General features: G+C 49.9%; 6 protein-coding genes and 2 non-coding genes across 8 annotated transcripts; 4 read left to right on the top strand and 4 right to left on the bottom strand.

The window, feature by feature from the left end:
• Window position 1: 1 nt before the first annotated feature.
• Window positions 2-82, top strand: UREG_07955. Its single transcript has one exon. It is a non-coding gene; the product is annotated as a tRNA-Leu (tRNA).
• A 363-nt stretch (window positions 83-445) lies between these two features.
• Window positions 446-1,625, bottom strand: UREG_02796 (uncharacterized protein; the record flags this gene model as incomplete). Its single annotated transcript, XM_002543234.1, has 4 exons — window positions 446-658; window positions 846-960; window positions 1,010-1,406; window positions 1,571-1,625. 4 exons carry the CDS (start codon window positions 1,623-1,625, stop codon window positions 446-448), a joined length of 780 nt encoding a protein of 259 aa, XP_002543280.1.
• Window positions 1,626-1,890: 265 nt separating this feature from the next.
• Window positions 1,891-1,980, bottom strand: UREG_07997. Its single transcript has one exon. It is a non-coding gene; the product is annotated as a tRNA-Phe (tRNA).
• A 405-nt stretch (window positions 1,981-2,385) lies between these two features.
• UREG_02797 (uncharacterized protein) lies at window positions 2,386-3,693 on the bottom strand (the record flags this gene model as incomplete). Its single annotated transcript, XM_002543235.1, has 3 exons — window positions 2,386-3,310; window positions 3,369-3,604; window positions 3,670-3,693. 3 exons carry the CDS (start codon window positions 3,691-3,693, stop codon window positions 2,386-2,388), a joined length of 1,185 nt encoding a protein of 394 aa, XP_002543281.1.
• Window positions 3,694-4,316: 623 nt separating this feature from the next.
• UREG_02798 (uncharacterized protein) lies at window positions 4,317-8,044 on the top strand (the record flags this gene model as incomplete). The annotated part of the gene is made up of 4 exons (XM_002543236.1): window positions 4,317-4,325; window positions 4,384-4,740; window positions 4,979-7,932; window positions 8,002-8,044. 4 exons carry the CDS (start codon window positions 4,317-4,319, stop codon window positions 8,042-8,044), a joined length of 3,363 nt encoding a protein of 1,120 aa, XP_002543282.1.
• A 1,269-nt stretch (window positions 8,045-9,313) lies between these two features.
• UREG_02799 (uncharacterized protein) lies at window positions 9,314-11,736 on the top strand (the record flags this gene model as incomplete). The annotated part of the gene is made up of 5 exons (XM_002543237.1): window positions 9,314-9,404; window positions 9,476-9,629; window positions 9,696-10,422; window positions 10,477-10,722; window positions 10,753-11,736. 5 exons carry the CDS (start codon window positions 9,314-9,316, stop codon window positions 11,734-11,736), a joined length of 2,202 nt encoding a protein of 733 aa, XP_002543283.1.
• A 1,096-nt stretch (window positions 11,737-12,832) lies between these two features.
• On the top strand, window positions 12,833-13,821 carry UREG_02800 (uncharacterized protein; the record flags this gene model as incomplete). Its single annotated transcript, XM_002543238.1, has 3 exons — window positions 12,833-12,896; window positions 12,953-13,260; window positions 13,321-13,821. 3 exons carry the CDS (start codon window positions 12,833-12,835, stop codon window positions 13,819-13,821), a joined length of 873 nt encoding a protein of 290 aa, XP_002543284.1.
• A 501-nt stretch (window positions 13,822-14,322) lies between these two features.
• Window positions 14,323-16,747, bottom strand: UREG_02801 (uncharacterized protein; the record flags this gene model as incomplete). Its single annotated transcript, XM_002543239.1, has 3 exons — window positions 14,323-15,126; window positions 15,179-16,119; window positions 16,180-16,747. The coding sequence occupies 3 exons, from the start codon at window positions 16,745-16,747 to the stop codon at window positions 14,323-14,325; spliced, it is 2,313 nt and encodes a 770-aa protein (XP_002543285.1).
• Between the last annotated feature and the right edge of the window lie 424 nt (window positions 16,748-17,171).

A 17,171-nucleotide genomic window follows, 5' to 3' on the forward strand; every position in this document is an offset into this window, starting at 1 on the left:
TGGGAGGTTGGCCGAGTGGTTATGGCGCTAGGTTTAGGCCCTAGTTTCTTTTGATTCGCGCGTTCGAATCGCGCACCTCTCAACATCTTTTTTTGTCCCTGGCCTTGACATCAGTCAGGTTGACTAGAGGAATGCTACTTTTGAAGAAAGTTCAAAGCAATTCATTGATTCATCATCTTATTATTCTCTTTGCCCGAAAAGCAAAGAGTTCTCATCTCTCATTCACCTGGCCCATCCTTCAAAATCGTAGGGTTCTTAGAAAAGTGAATACGAGGAAGGGCATCCCTACAGATGTTGGAGCAAAGGGAAAAAGGCCCATTATTATCATTATTGAGATTCGTTACTGTCATTATTGAAATACGCTTCCTTTCAGAGAGTGGAATGTTTCACATCAAGCGTATTTGGCATCTAGGTCGGTTTCGTAATGCAGGCGGCTTGATAGCGCTCACTGCGAAGGTAATGACCCAAAATCCCGAGTGTCTCCGATCGGGTTTGGATAAAGCCATCTTACCAGCCACTTGACTTTCCGCTGTTGATCTTCAGCAGGAGCGCCGCGTGGTAGCTTGATCGGAATGCCATATCGTAGGACAACTTTGCTTCCATTGTAGTATGCTTCAATAACTTGGAATTGGCCATCGCGCACCGAGATAAGCAGAACCTAGTGAAATGAAGCGGTTAAAAGGAATTTCTCTGGTAAACATGAGAACGATGCCGCTTGTTACCGGAGTAATATCATGCATCAGCCATTCGTCGCTTTGCCCTTTTGCTAAAATGACTCGAAGCAGAATCATCAAGTCGCTTCATAAGATGCTTGTTGGGTCATGTATCATATGTCGGGAATACACGATCGAATGAGGGACACCTGCATGTCCTCTGATGTCAAGGGTGATAAATTCGTATCGATGCTCCGGATTTGAAGAGTCTTCATATTCGAGGATGGAGCGATTGTCGTACAGAGGGCTGCCCTTGTTAGAAAGGGGAATCTGAGGTCTCATATTGGGGGACGTACCGATCAGTGTTCCACTTCCACCTAATGAGAGGATCTTTCTCATGCTTCCACTCCATTAGTCCAGTATATCTTCCGAGTTGCGTCCAAAATGTATAACAATAGTGACTGGCACATTTCGGATCCGACGGAGGGAAATCAAATTCTTGCAGTTCGTAGTTGGATTCAAGGAACCCATCGGGCAGCGCTTCGAAGAAAATAGGCTTCTTATTTGGGGTCGTGTCGTCCCAGAATATCACTTCAAAGTCATCGTCAAGGTCTGCTGCAGTGAATCGAGAGTTTGCGGATTCACTAATCCGCTGGTAGATCTTGCGAATTCTCTTCTGGACTGGGAGTTTTCGTAGGAGGGCGTCTGCGAGCGTCTGGCTAATCCTCCCTTTTTCAACCAGTTTCGCGGCCACTTTGGCATATCAAGCATGAGCATGAGCATCCATTGTTTTTTACTGCGTGATGAAGAGAATGAAGAATGTCTTGATTGTTTCTGGAGTCTTTTCGGGAGCCTTAAACGCCAGATTCAAGTTGTCATGGCAGCAGCCTCTTCGCGTTGTTATTTTTGAATCCAACTAAGAATAGTGGCAGGAACACTCGCGGGTGGATAAGTTGCATTTTCAGAACCCATGTTGGTGGGAGAGGTAGGCAAGACGTAAGAGAGAGGGAGAGGATGGTTGTTTAAGGGATGGGAAGGCATAACTATATCAGGGCCGGCAGCTGCGGAGCTCTTGTTAGGCAGCCCCAAAGTTAGTTACATGACTGCCTTCGGGATGGCCTCAAGGACGTGAGGAATAATAAGGGCCTGTTCGGTTCGAGGTCGAATTCTTTTAATGGGCCTTGTAACGGCCAGGTTTGAAGGCAAAAAGAAAGCGTAGCAAAAGCAAAAAGAGAACTGCGGCTTGCCTGGATCGAACAGGCGACCTTTAGATTGCAGGCTGAAGGAGGTCTTCAGTCTAACGCTCTCCCAACTGAGCTAAAGCCGCAACTTGATGAGGAGTCTGGGCGGCAGTTTGTCCTACAAGGGGTACCCACGCTGTGGACTCGTTGAAAAGCGCAGAACCGATTGAGAATGAGCGACGTTACGAGCTACCACTTCAATGGCTGGACAGTGATTTTCTTGGAGCGAAATTTTGAGTACTCCGTACATTAATATGAAACCAAGGCTAATCACAATGGTAAGATCTGCATGCTTCGTAGGTGGCTGATTCCTGTGTGGGAAAAAGGTCTCTTTCATGGTCTCGCTGGCCTCTCAACCCTGGTCGGAATATGAAGGGCACTGTGAGTGAACTACCAACTGAAAAATCTAGAGGCTCAATTGATAAGAGCATTAAATTCTCTGGCGACCCAGCGATTCCGTCCTTCCGCATCGCTCCGTATCCGGTTCTATTTCAAGAGTCATCATTGGGTTCAAACTCATCTTCAGCCTCAAACCCCCCTTCACTACTTGTCGCGTCGGGTATAACTCCTGCGTCCATACCTTCTAGCGGGGAAGTGTTTCCCGCATCTACGGCGCTGCTCATGCTCCCTGGGCCTGAAACGGGGTCCCACGCCCCATCAGGAGGGCTGGGTGACCCTTCGGTAGAATGGGAAATATTCTGACTGCGGCCGCGAGAACGACTTGGTGAGAGAGGGTCCGCGGGAAGAACTGCTGCTGCCAATGTTTTGGCCTGAGAGTCTTGGTTGTTCAAAGCACCACAGCTCCCACATCTCCACGGGCCCAGCTCTTCCAGAGTCCGGACTCCGGGCGCCGCTTGGCCATTGACAAGGCGACATCCTTGACATATCAAAACCAAACGGTTCTTGGGAAGAGTTTCGTCCTCGCCTAATAAAACATCTAGAACACGGTCGTACCATCGTGGCTGGCGATGTTCGCTGTATAGAGTTGATGAGAATGCACTAGGGTGAAAACCAGGCTCGTCGGCTTGGGGTTGGCGTTGGGGACCCGGAATAGCTCCGGGGGGAGAATACTCGGATTGCGGCGGTAGAGGTATAGGATTAGGTTCTGGTCTTCGAATGTTCGCTGTGGGCGGGGGAGCAAGACCCGTCCTGCTATTAGGAATGGGTAAAGACATCCTATCTCTCGGAGCTCTGCGTTTATGTCCCTCCCCTTCTCCCTCCTTTGTCGGGGTTTTTGGCTTTGGTGACTCCCCGCCGTATTTCTCTAGGAGCATCTGCGTCGAATTGTACTTTGTCGCTTCTTTCAGCTTTTCGATTGTGGTGTCGCGTTGTTTTTGAAGGTCATCTAGGGCGTTTTGGGCTTTGGATATGCGATAGTTGTAAAAGGTTGCTGCTACGGCTCGGACAGAATAGATCCTAGCGACGTCAGCGGGGAAGTTTGGACAGCAAATCGTGACAGCGTCATTATACGTACAATACTGGGCCCCCGCAGAGAGCCGTGTATTCGACAGGACCCCATCGTTCGTGGCCCAGTACGAGGACGATAATAAGGGAATAAAGGATGTAGATGAAGCTAGTGTAGAGTGTCCAGAGGGCTTTGAATCGACGCGATTGTTGGCGAAGCGTGTCTAGGCGAGTATTGGTATTCGCTAATCTCTCCGACAACTCAGAAAGTGCCTTTTCAAAAGAAGCCGGAGAGCTATCTGAGCCCTAGAACCGTTGAGATCAGCATCACCACTTTGAGACCATTTTCCAAAGCAGGCTATTGTACTCACCCTCCATGGCCAGAAGGACACCATGGCTAGTTCAAGTTCGTCATAATCACACTCTTGCAACTAGGAATGATAGTGAGAACATGGTCTAAGGATACAAATAGCATGTTTTCTCACCACAACAGGCTGAAGCTTTAGGCTGCAAGCAGTTTGCGACTGCTCATTGTGAAGCAGCAGTTGGAGCTTGATAAAAGGGCCACCCAGCTAGTTTCTTAACACCGAGACAACGATGATGTAATCAGCCACCCAACGATTCTTCACAGTGTGAGCAATCTTTTACGCAGGAATTCAATACCCTTGAGAATGGATTTTATGCCTCACTTTCTGAGGAGTAGATATCCCCATTTCATGACCAACAATGTTTGATTCTTGAACTGGCCTCACTGTTAATGGAGTTCTGTCAGCGAAACCGCGCTAGTAACACGTTCACTAGTTCAGGCTTGGCATGCTGTGTCAGCAATCCGGGGTGCTGAGGCCGTGAGCCAACAACAGAGCATAAGGAGAAGCTCAGCAGTCCGGATCACAAGCACTGTGATTAAGCTCATGAAGCGCCTGTCCTATTAGTTCTCCATTAGTTTAATCAATAAGACTCTTCCTTCTTTGCCTGTCTGATAGCTCTAATTGCATGCTCGCCTGTGCGAGCAGGAGCAATGCTTTCGGTATGTGATAGAGCAACTCATATCAGATGACACCCTTTTGACCTCACCATTGATATAGCGGATTCGTGGTGCAATCGATGCCCGGATTGCAGAAGAGCAAGCTCGTCAGCGAGCTACCCAGGAGTCCGTTTCCCGCTCCAATTCCGCCCGTCGCGCAAACCGTTCTCCGGCCAGGCGCCCCAGTACAAGAGTGAAACGAGGAAACAGTTTTCTTACTAAGAGCCCTGACCCGTCAGAATTTGATGCGGAATTTGTAGTCGGCGATGACGATTCATCAACAAGGACCAGCACACCACTCCCAGAAATGGAGAAGAGTACTGAAGGGGGGGAGCCGGATAACTCCGAGTCTGTGAGGGCTACGCCGCCTCCATCGGAAAGGCCCACGGGGCAAACTCCGAGTGAAATGCCAATGGACGTGAGAGTGAAGTTACGCAGGCTAGATAAACTTGAGTCACGATACCAAGGTAATCCCCACGCGCTTGCCAATTTCCTCTAACAGTCACTGATTTCCCTTCACCAAAGAATTATTGAAAGCCTACCGGGTTGCTCATGCGCGCGTACTCTCTATCGATCCATTCGAGGCTGCCTTGCGAGAAAATACGCCGCTTACCTCCATAAACGAGCCTCGTGCGTTGACCGAATACCTTAACCAGTTAACCCTCAAGGGAGACATGGTGGTCGATGAGTTGAAAAGGGTTACTGCGGACCGGGACGAGTTCAAGAAGAAACTCGAAGCTGCAGAGGCATCCACACGGGAGGCATGGGATGAGGTCGCCAACTTAAAGCGATCCCAGCCAATTGAAGAGAGTACGAGTACTTCAGATGGGGAACCTGTAGTGGCAAAAGAACTCCCAAGTCTCCAAACAACATCGTCCACTGGAGAAAATTCACTTGAGGATTCCCAAAAATCCCCTACAACCTCGATCACATCGCGTGCCGCCTCCATTCGTGGTTTATTTTCGCCAAAAGCGAAACCGATAAAATCTCCACCCCCACAAGAAGAAAATGAAGAATTCTTCTCCTTCGAAAATGAGATTCCGAAATTAGAGTCTGAACTGAAAGAAAAGGAAAATGAAATTGAGTCACTCAAGGCTCAAGTCAAAGGTTTGACTAGAGATCTCTCTGTAGCTCGAGAGTCTACTGAAGGGATGGTTCATAGTTTGGAAACTGCAACGCGCGAAGTTTCCGAACTGCGGGACAAGAACGATCGCCTCGATGCTAGCTTCAAAGCCGAGCGCCATGATTTGCGCGAACAGATTATATCCCTGGAATCGAGGTTGAGGTCGACGGAATCCGAGTTGGTGAGAAGCTTTGCGGAGATGGATAGTATCAGATCCAGACTGGAAACAAAAACAAATGAGTTGCAGGAAATCAAGGACACTGCTGAGTCTCAGCAAACGGAAATCGATGGTCAGAAATCTTCGGATCAGAAACGTTTTGATGTTCTTCAAGGTGTTGTGACAAATTTGAAATCGCAGCTGAAGGATGCTGAATCCACGATACAGTCCTTAAAACATGATTTGTCGTCGAGCGAAACGAAAGCGAAAAAAGCCCAGGACATTGTTGATTTCGTGGACAGTGGTTTGGATGGGAATGAAAATTGGAAACAGGCCAAAGAACTCGTCCTGAATGGCCGTCCGGCGGACTTCCAAGACGTTCGAATGGCTTTGACTCCCCAGGAACAACAAAAGGCTCTCCCCACTACATCTGCCAACAATGTTAGCCTCGTGGCTAACGGCGGAAAGAAGAAGAACAAGAAGAAAAAGAAGGGCGGCAAAGCAGATCCAGAGAAGGAAGCAGCAGCATCAACGGCTCCGGAACAAATTTCCCTGGATGGTTCCCCTAATGACGCAATTCGTGACTTAGAGACCACAGTGAATACTCTCAGCGCCGAATTGACTGAAAAGAGTGCCGCGATTGACCGTCTCCATGCCAAGCTCAAAGGGGAAGAAAATCTTTGCGAAGAAATTGAGTCGCTACGAGAGGATCTTATGAATATTGGACAGGATCATGTGGAGGCAAAAGATAGGGTCAAAGAGTTAGTTGCAGAAAAAGTTGCACTTGAAAAGACCATCGCAGGCCTTGAGGAAGAAATAGTGACTTTGAAAGCGAACTCCGCTTCAGCCACTGACGCTGAAAAGGCACACAAGGACTTGATGACTGAGTTTCAGGACCTTAAAACTAAAGCTGTGGCACTAGAAACCGATCTCTCGGTTGCTCAGCAACTGGCCGCGTCCCGGTTCAAAGATCTCACTGATCTGCGCCAGGCTCTGCAAAAAGTTCAGCCTGAATTAAGGAACCTTCGGCAGGAATCTGTGGACCTTAAGACTACCAGAGAGGAGTTAAAGGCCAAAACTTCGGAACTCGTCCGGTTGGAAAGGAAGCAAGAGGATCTGCGCATGGAAGTAAAAGATCTCAAAGTCACGATCGGCGAGAAAGATGCCGAAGTCAAGACCCTCAATCAGAAGATTACTCAGGAAACCAATAGTCGTCTAGAAGCTGAACGGGCGTTGGGGGTTGCACAATCGGACCTTCGTTACTCAGAAGGTCAAAAACAGGAAGCAATTGAAAAGAATGAGCACAGTTCCAAAAACTTGCTTAGGACACAGGAGGAACTTCGATCCGCCAACGCGAAGTTGCGAGAACTCGAGGAACAGATATCGAAATTGAACCGAGAAGTCGGAGGCTTACACGATGAGATTCAACTCAAAGCAGCACAGCATGCAAGCGCCCAAAGCTTGATGAACAGCATGCGCGACCAAACCTCCGAGATGGCAATGCAAATTAAAGAGGTACGCGAACGCTGCGAGAGCCTGGAGGAAGAGCTTGCAGACGCCCAGCGACTTTTATCTGAGCGGACGAGGGAAGGTGAGACTATGCGACGGTTACTCTCAGAAGTTGAGCTGAGAGCGGAGCATAAGGTCAGAGACTTTAAGGAGCGACTAGAAACTGCCATTGAGGAGCGCGATAGGGCGGAGGATGAAGCAAACATCGTTGGCCGAAGGCGCGCGAGGGAAATGGAAGAGCTCAAAACAAAAGTACGAGATGCAGAGCGCGAACTGCGCAGGGCGGAGGAAGATAGGGAAGAACTTGACCATGCCCAAAAAGAATGGAAACGACGACGAGAGGAGCTTGAAACAGAGACAGAGCGGTCAAGGCAGGAACTCGCTGATGTGAAAGCGGCCATGTCCCAACTGCGCGATGCACTGGATGAAAGTGAGAGGCAGACGCGAGAATTCGACAAGGAACGGTCCGAGCTACGGCGATCGATTGAAGAAACCAATCAGCATCTTGAAAAACTGAAAAGAACCAACAAAACGTTGTCTGAAGAATTGAAATCGATCCAGTCTGGAAAAGGACGCATTGAGTCCGGCAATCGTACACCTCGTTCGTCGATTGATTCGGGAATGCTTCGCGGTGTAACTTCACCGTCATCCAGAACACGGAATCCATCTCGAGCGCGTAACGAGACCCCAACAGGGCCAGGAGCGGGATCGATTGACCATGTATATCTGAAAAATGTTCTCTTGCAGTTTCTCGAACAAAAAGACAAGCATTATCAGAAGCAACTCATCCCTGTCTTGGGGATGTTGCTACATTTCGACGCGTAAGTTTCATTCAGGGTTGCTACGGTTGCTTAATATGGGCTGCGGCTAACATGTGCATATATCTTTAGCAACGATGAACAGAGATGGATGTCTGCTATTTCGTCGAAGTAAACTAACTAGCAGATTTTACTATTACCTACTGTATAGTATTTCAGAGTCCCTTTCATCCGCTAGGTTTGATGGTAGAATATTAATGACCATAAATTTATGAGCGTTGCAAAGGGTATTCTCTCAATTTTCCACTTGTTTCGAAATTCCCGATTTCTCCCTAAGCTCCACCGGGCCAGAGGCCATGTCAAAGGGCGCAGATTTGAATTATTCTCTGCGGCTTCTTTGCCCATGCCGATGCTTGAATAGTTTTGCAGTCCATAATATATTATGGACTTTATGCCGACGTTGTTGGATTTCATTTTGAAGAAATTGACTTTTAGTTAACTATTCTCTGGATACCTTTTGGTTGACACCCGCGCAGCATTTCCCAGCGCTATTAGCATTACGCACCATGGCCGACCAGCCAACTATCCGGTTTGCAACTGAAGATGGTAGCTTTTCGACTAACTATTCTACCGAAAGACGCCTGAATTCCGAAACTAACTGCTCTAGCAGACATCCCCACGATTCTGCAATTCATCCAAGAGTTAGCCGCCTACGAAAATGCCTCGCACGAAGTTGAAGCAACCGTGTCCTCCCTCCGCGAGACGCTTTCCTTCCCAGATTCGCCGCCCAAACGTGGAAATGCATATACCTTCATCGTCATACCGCCGCCAAGTGAGGATGACCCACAGCCCCGACCCGCCGGCATGGCTCTCTTTTTCTACAATTACTCTACTTGGCGGTCTGCACCGGGTGTGTATCTCGAAGATCTTTATGTGACGCCCCAGTACCGCGGGAAGGGGTACGGGTTCAAATTATTACGGCGGTTGGCGGAGGAGGTTGTTAAGATCGGGGGTAGGAGGCTGGAATGGAGCGTGTTGACATGGAATGAGCCAAGTATCCAGTTTTATAAGGCAATTGGGGCAAAGCCGATGGAGGAGTGGTTGAAAATGATGGTGGAGGGAGATGCGCTGGGGAAGCTGGCCGGGACCATCGAGTAGCCTGCGATGCTGTTCCTCTGAATCCTCTGTAGGACGAGGCGCTGAGGTGCATACGGAGGATTACCTACATACATACTGCCTTTAGAGCTATCACGTGCGTGGTCCAAGCAATGACGTAAGCCCAGCCAGCCCTACGGCCAGCTCACTAACTAGTCAAACTAGCGAGCTTCAAGGAAAACAATTGACTTCATCCCAACCATGCTGTATATATAAACGCCCTCCCCACGTCGATTCTGGAAGTGGGAGGACACACCCTAGCTATATCCAACTCTTAGTTTGCTGTACAATGGGGCCAGAGCTCGAGACCAAGCATGCATCCAAATCGGATCAGATCTTCCACGTGGAGTACGTAGTGCTCTATCGCTTCAAGGATGGAGGTTAGTTATCCCCTAGTTGCTCCCCTGGGCGATAGAATCGCGAATCAAATTAACGTATTCGTTTCTCCCAGACCAGTCTGAGGCGATACACCAGTTTAAGCGACTGATAAAGGCCCTAAACCAGATCGGCCTGGATACTGCTGTGAGGCCCGCCACTGACGGAGCGCTATTCGTGTTCGTCAAAGCAAAGGACGACCAGCTCAACAAAGCTATATACAGAGGGAGGTGAGTTGTGGCATACCGGCGACCACAGGCCCTTCAGCATTTCCCTAGATCCTGACTCTGACATAGGGTGCGGGATTGGTTGTACGGTGTTCGCCAAATCCAGCCTGGTGCAGATGAAGAGGGCACTAAACAGGAGATTACCGAGGCCGATCGGTTACGCACGATATACCATATGATAACATGGCCTCGCACCGATGGCGGCGCGGGAATAACACCCAAGTTGGGGGATTGGAAGCACGTTGAGGCTGTTTTTCCTCTACATGATCAGGACGCGAATAAGGAGTGGATATTGACTTGGAGCCACAAGACCTTTCTCAGTGCTCAAGACCTTGACCAAATTCGTGCAAAGCTTGGGGAGAGAGTGGCGTTTTACTTTTCGTTTCTGCAGACATATTTCACCTTTTTGATCTTCCCGGCCGCTTTTGGATTCGGCTGCTGGGCATTGCTGGGCCAGTTCTCCGTGATCTATGCAGTGGTGAACTCGCTAGCGTGCCTTGTGTTTGTTGAATTTTGGAAGCGGCGTGAGGATGATCTCAAATTGCGCTGGCAGGTCAAAGGTGTTGGGGTCATCAAGGCGAAGAGGCGGCAGTTCAAACATGAAAAAGTAGTTGTGGATTCGGTTACGGGAGAGAAGATACTGGTGTTTTCAAAAAAGACACGGCTATTGAGACAGCTCTTACAAATTCCCTTTGCACTTGGCGCAGTGCTTGTTCTAGGGACCCTCATTGCGTTTTGTTTTGCGATTGAGATATTCGTCTCTGAGATCTATCCAGGGCCGTTCAAAACCTATTTGGTAAGTGTATCCCCGTATACCCTTGAATGGCTAAATTCTGACGGGTATTCATAGGCTTTTGTTCCTACAATTATCCTCTCCTTGATGGTACCGACAATCAGTGGCATGCTCACCAAAATTGCTACTCAGCTTACAGATTATGAGAATTACGAAACACAGGATAGTTATGATGTTGCGCTGACCCAGAAGATTTTTGTTCTCAACTTCATCACCTCGTACTTGCCGATTTTTCTGACGGCTTTCGTCTACGTCCCGTTCGCTCAGACAATCGTCCCGTACCTTGATATATTTCACCTTACCGTACGTCCTTTGCTAACAGAAGACAGTCAGCTCAAAACCACCCAACCAACATTCCGCATCAACAGATCTCGGCTTCGCCGGCAGGTGATCTATTTTACAGTCACCGCTCAGATTGTGAATTTTGGGCTAGAGACTATCATGCCCTATGTCAAGCGGAGAGTGCTCAATAAATATAATGAAATGCAAGAGGAGAAGAAAGGGAACAATTCGACGCAAGCCTCTCAAACGAATACTCTGAATCAAGAAGACTCTCCAGCTGAGGCGGGCTTTCTCCGTCGTGTTCGCCAGGAATCAGAGCTCAGCGAATACGATGTTACCACGGACCTTCGCGAGATGTGCATGCAGTTTGGGTATCTCACGCTCTTCTCGCCCGTGTGGCCTTTGGTTCCTTTGTCGTTCTTGATAAACAACTGGATCGAGTTGCGATCGGACTTTGTTAAAATTTGCATCGAATGTAGGCGCCCAGCTCCTTTGCGGTCCGATACCATTGGACCCTGGCTCGACTCCCTGGGGTTCCTGGCTTGGTTGGGAAGTATTACCAGCGCAGCACTGGTGTACATGTTCTCCGATGCCGAGAACGGACCTGATGGCACGACATCGCAGATCAAAGGATGGGCCTTATTACTCACGATCTTTTTCTCGGAACATTTGTACCTACTTGCCCGTCTAGGCGTGCAAACCGTCTTTTCGAAGATCGAGACGCCCGAAACACGACAAGAGAGGGGCCAGCGGTACATGATCCGAAAGGCATACTTGGATACAATCATGTCTGAACAAGACACCTCGTCGGAACTTACGAAGCAGGACCAGGAAGCGCCCATCGAAGAGCATGAACCACAAGAGATTACCCGCGAGTCCCTGGAGGAAGACGCCAGACGATTTAGTCAGCAGTCTGCAAGCCCGGCGGACATGTTCTGGGCACGTCAGCAAGGATGGAAGGAGTCAGCCCAAGTAGGAGTGGGCCTGATTCAACAGGGTTATACTGCCTCGCTCAAGGAGAAGAAGAAGCTCTGATTGGCAACGCCTAGAATGCTGTTACTGTTTGCTGGGCGTTGGACGGCAACTGTTTACCAACGGCGAATATGCGAGAATTCCGGGCTAGCGTTTCTTAGGAGGGCCCTTTTTCGAAGGACGTGCTTAATCGTGGGTGGAAGAATGTTACATTTGCTTTAGCTGAAGCTGAGAATTACTCGATCTGGACATTGCTTCCGAATCCTTAGTCAGCTTGGCAATGTTCGCTGAAATAAAAGCGATGAGTAAGCGATACTATACTGTAGGCTTGGCACCCGCTCAGTTTGGCTGAATGTATATCTGATCCCCGCCTTGATGGCGTTCTGGGTGGGATTTTGTAGTGCGTCTGCGTAGCTTTGTTTGAAAGGAGTCGTCCTCTTTGTGATATGTAAAAGTTCCGCGTCGAACTGGGCCAGGATCGAAGTTGGGGGAAGACCCGGCGGCACTGGCGCTGCTTTAAAGTGCGTGGCGCAAGGGCGAGTCAGGTGACAGCGGCAGCCCTAGGCCTGGCGGGTGATTATTAATTGCCTGGCGATTATTAAACCCCCCGATCGTCCGCCAAATTACTCATCATCTTCGCAACCTCATCAGTCAGCAAGCCTGAGATAATCAACAGCAACGACAAATCCCCAATCGCGATGCAACAACCGCCAGCACTAGCTCCAGCTCCTCATCCTGGGCAACAACAACCTCAACAACAACTGCTCCAGCAGCAACAGCAGGGCCAGCAACAACAGCAGCAGCAGCAGCAACAACAACAACAGCAGCCCCAGGATCCAAACAAGAACAGCCCCAATCCAAATACTGCTCACGCGGTTCAGGTAAGAATCCTGCTTTCCCGCTTCACGTCTGCTCTCGGCGCGGAACCTGTGCGTTGAGCCGGATTGTTCTGCTTCAGAGATGCGCATTGCGTTCACGCCGCAACCTCCCATGTATCTAGCCGCATTTGATCGCCCGTATTCACTCGTGGACGTGTTCGCAGCGGAACACTTTGCTTTCCCTTCCTACTGCTTCCTCCCTCTTTCTTCATGCATCTCCTCCTCTTTGCCCTTTAGCCGCTCTTTTTCGCAAGCCCACTTTCTTTGATGCGGGGTTGATAATGACTGACGATGACTTCTTCGCCCGTTGGCGTATTCCTGACACGCAGGACCATGCAGATCAAGGTGAGAAAGCTGAGATTACGCTATGTTTCTTGTCAGAAAAACTGATTTTGCGACAGTACTCCATGACCAGCTCCTTGCTGCTCAGCTTCAAGCCGGCCATGCCACCGCTCCTCCTCCTCCGCGTCCCCAGCCGGGAATGGCTCATGTCCAGCCGATAAGAGACCACTCGAACATCGACCCCGCCATCTCAGGCGCGCCTCCCACTGCTGGAATGATCCCCGCTCCCCCACCGCAAGCCCAGCAGCCACAAGTTCAAACCCCAGATCAAACTATGCAAGACGCGCCGGGCTCGGAACCTCGCAAGACCTATGGCAAGCGTGAGCTATCCACCTCGAAGCGCGCCGCTCAGAACCGTGCTGCTCAGGTATGCGCGTCTTGGATGCCTCTGTGTGAACTAATACAATGCTAACACGTGATCGTATAGCGCGCCTTCCGTCAACGCAAAGAGGGGTATATCCGGAAGCTCGAGGAACAAGTCAAAGAATACGAGATCATGTCCGAGAACTACAAGGCTCTCCAGGCAGAGAACTACCAGCTCCGCGAATACATCATCGGCCTGCAGTCTCGCCTGATCGACTCGCAGAATGACGTCCCGGAACTGCCTCCCAACATTGACTTGACTCAACCTCGTCCCGACACCACAGCTATGCAAGCAGCAGGTACTGTCGGCGGCCCAGGCCCTGCCGCTCAGCTCGCCGCCGCTTCTGGGCAGCCTGAGCAGATGAACGCTCTGAACCGCATCGCTGTTGCTGGCTTGGGAATGCGCAAGCACCAACATGAAGAAGCCGCTTTTCTGGGCAGCAACAACTTCCCCACCAAACGCGTCCGTGGCGACATGGTCGTTGATGATCAAGGTGCTGTCCCTACCGACCCTACGCAAGTCAGCAAGATGGAAGGCGCTCAACCACCGAATATTCCAACTTGACTTCCATGGGATCCAGTTGAACAAAATGGATTAGGTTAGGATTTTCAAAAATATGCATTCAGGCAATCGGCGGCTAAGTGTTTTGCAAATTAATACTTTCCTCTTATTGCTATGGTATTCGGCGCAAAGTGTCCGGCGGGTGTTTGTTACAGGCTTCAGGTTTTATCTGCCGCAGTTGCGGGAATGTCCGCTTTTCCTTACGGAGGCTCACAATGGTAGTTCAAACACGCGATACAGTCAATTTGCGGACCCCTATGGTTTGTATTGGCGTGCAGGTCCCGGCGTTCAAGATGTCTCTTTATCAGTCTGCCGCTTAGGCCATGTACCATTCTACATCTTACTTTACGATAACGGAATATTAAAATTGAACCGTTCAACACTGCCATCATGCAATACATCCCAGTTTTCACTATTCATGCCATCTAGTCAAGATAAACAGCCGAGGAAGAAATAAATAGATATCCCAAAATACAGCTCCGTCATCTTTCATGCTTCAAAAGTTCAAGTGGCATTGCCCAGCCTATGCTCCTTGATGTACTCACTCCCCTTTTCCATGTATTCCTGCCTTGTAATCGAACACATGCCAAGGTCCGGGCCCGACGCCCACTGCGCCGCTCCCTTCCACGCATCCAACACGGGATCAGCCGCCCTACGAACCCGCAGGTCCGAGCCCTCTGGGAGCACAGCGCGAAATTCACGCTGGAACCGCTCGTCGAACCCGCGGAAGAGCGAGCTGCCCCCCGTGATAAAGACGTCGCGCAGCAGCCTCGCCTGGTCCTGGGGCGACGAGAAGCGCTGCAGGACAATGTCCGCGGCGATTTCGACGATGCCGGATTGATCGATGCCGGCGATGGAGGGCTGGAAGATGACTTCGGGAACGCGTATGCGTTCGACGTTGAGGTGTAACTGGTGTGCTTCGCGCTGGCTTTCCGGGTCAAAGGGCCAGGGGCCACGGAGGAACATGTGGATGAGGGATTTGGTCCAGTCGGACTGGGCTTCGAGGGTGTGGTTTTCGGTGAATTCGGGGTCGTACTTGAGGAGGTCTGCTTCGATGGATTTGAGCTGCTGCGTCGGGTCCTCTTCTTCTTCGTCTTCGCTGCCCTCCCCGGTGGCAACGGTGCGATAGACACCCCAGTCTTCGTCGTTGGCGCCGAAGGTGTCGTCGTCCCCGCCCCGGCGGCGTTTCCGGGGCCCGTCGGCTGCCAGGTTGGCGAGCGTTTTCATACGGATTTGGCTGGCGAGTGACTTGCGGTTGCCCAGGTCGGCTTTCATTCGCTCACGCTCTTTGATTCTTTGTATTAATGCCTAGGGCTAGATTAGCATTACCATCTTCAAAAGGGTGGAGGATGATATATACCTCTCTTGCCTGCCTTCGTTCTTCTACCCAGGCATCAAAGCTATTTTCTCGTTTCTCAGTGTCAAGACGCTCCTCTTCCGCTATCCTCGCCTTCTCTCGTTCTTTCTCTTCTTTTGCCCGCTGTCGCGCTTCAACGTTGGATTTCATTAAGCGTTGATGCCTTTTCTCCTTGAGGCCAGCCTCGTCGAGCTCTTCGTCGGGAACGTCTACTAATGGGAATGTCATTTCTTCCGGGTTCTCTTCCGTTTCCTCTTGTCCCAGGTCTTTATTTCGCGACCTTTTTATTGACCGCTCAAGCTCCTTAATAGTTCTATCCAAGTGAGCTTCGTCCTTCATCTCTTCGGCATCAAGGATCCGCCTGATTTCCTTTTTAGTTTCTGAACCTAGATTCTTTTGTAGATCCTTGTAGTATTCCAATTCTTGTTCTTTTTTCATCAATTTTTCGAGCCGCATTTTTGCAGCTTGCTCTTGAAGTCGCCTTCCGCTTTCTTTTTTGCGCTCAGCTATTCTAGCAAGCTCTTCTTCGGACTTTTCGGGGATGATATGCTCGGTGAACGGGTATTGAACGACGTGGTCTCGCTCCTCTAGGCCGGTCCAGTCAAGATATCCGGCTAGCTCACAATCGTAATCTTGCGACACATAGCAGTGTTGGTGCAGGAGCTCCTCCATCTGGGACTCCGTTATTCGTGCGGGGAAGGTAGGGTATTTCAATTTAAGAAGCTTCATGAGATAGTCGCATGCTTGGTAGCCACCCCAGTTTAGCCTGGTGCAATTCGACAGTATAGCCTTGGAATTTAAAACGGGGATAACGTGGGTAGAAGCGTGCGACGCAGATATGACAAGGCCGTCCGTGCCACGGTTATATTTGTATGCAAATAGGGAGTCGATGCCGTATGCGACCGATGGAGCTGAATAGCATTCGAAAACAATTTCGTTCATCACTATTTCATCATGATTAGCCTAGGCTGGCGCTGGAGTAGGACCAGAAATTGGAAACATACTCTTCCGTGAATATCCCAGATTGGCAATCGGCTCTGTCAGGACAAGCGGCCGGTCGACTCCGCCATTAGCTCCGTCCACCCCAAGCTTTAAGAATATATAATCCAGGACCCCCTCCATAACATCCCAATTGCCGATAATGCTTGTTCCGGGATCGAATGCGTTGCGCACTTGGCCTCTTGTGGTCGCATCGACGTAGGCATCGTACCCGACGAACTGGCATGTGCGATTGGCTTTGCGGTCTCTATATCGTGCAATGACGGGAGGAATGGTAAGGCGCGGGGTTTTGTCAAAACACCAACCGGCTTTAACGAGATGAGATCCTAGAAGGTGTATCAGCACAGCGCTGCCAGTGGGGCGCTTGGGGATAGTACCATTGTCGATAACTATTGCACTAGTACTTGGGAAAGCTCGGCTCCGCTCGTAGCCATCCGGCTGTGGCGGTTGAATGCCTTTGAATGGAGGCTCGCGAGCAGAGAAAATCTTTGGAGGCGGCTTCGGTTCTCTTTTCTCCGCAACGTTGAGGGTGGTTCGGGATGAGGGGATGATCTGGATGGAAGAGATCGTCATGATGGCGAGGTGGAATGGAATGTGAGGTTCAAGGAGGATAGCTCATTCTGAGCAAAGAAAGGCAATGCCAGAATCCAAATTGATGTTGGGAGGTTCAAGCAGCCCAACTCTCTTCTTGCGACTCAGGGAAGCTAAAGAGCTCACTAAGCTGATAAGATGCGATAAGGGATGCACATCAGATCAAAGCGGCGGAAGAATGGAAAACCACGAAGAATTAATATATCAAAATCATCAATCATTGTTCTATCTAGTACTCTGTACAATCATTATGCCTGTAGCAATTTTGCTGATATTATCTAGGATGGATCCTTTAAGCTCTCCGTTGCTGCATTCCTCCAGTTAGCTATCCCTGGCAACCGGATCTACATGATGAGAAGACCGCTGACCTTCAAGATGGAAAAGAACATTGGACTGGTAGTTCTTG

The sequence above is a fragment of the Uncinocarpus reesii genome, genomic scaffold, assembly GCF_000003515.1.
Source record: "Uncinocarpus reesii 1704 scaffold_1 genomic scaffold, whole genome shotgun sequence".
Taxonomy (NCBI): Eukaryota; Fungi; Ascomycota; class Eurotiomycetes; order Onygenales; family Onygenaceae; genus Uncinocarpus; species Uncinocarpus reesii.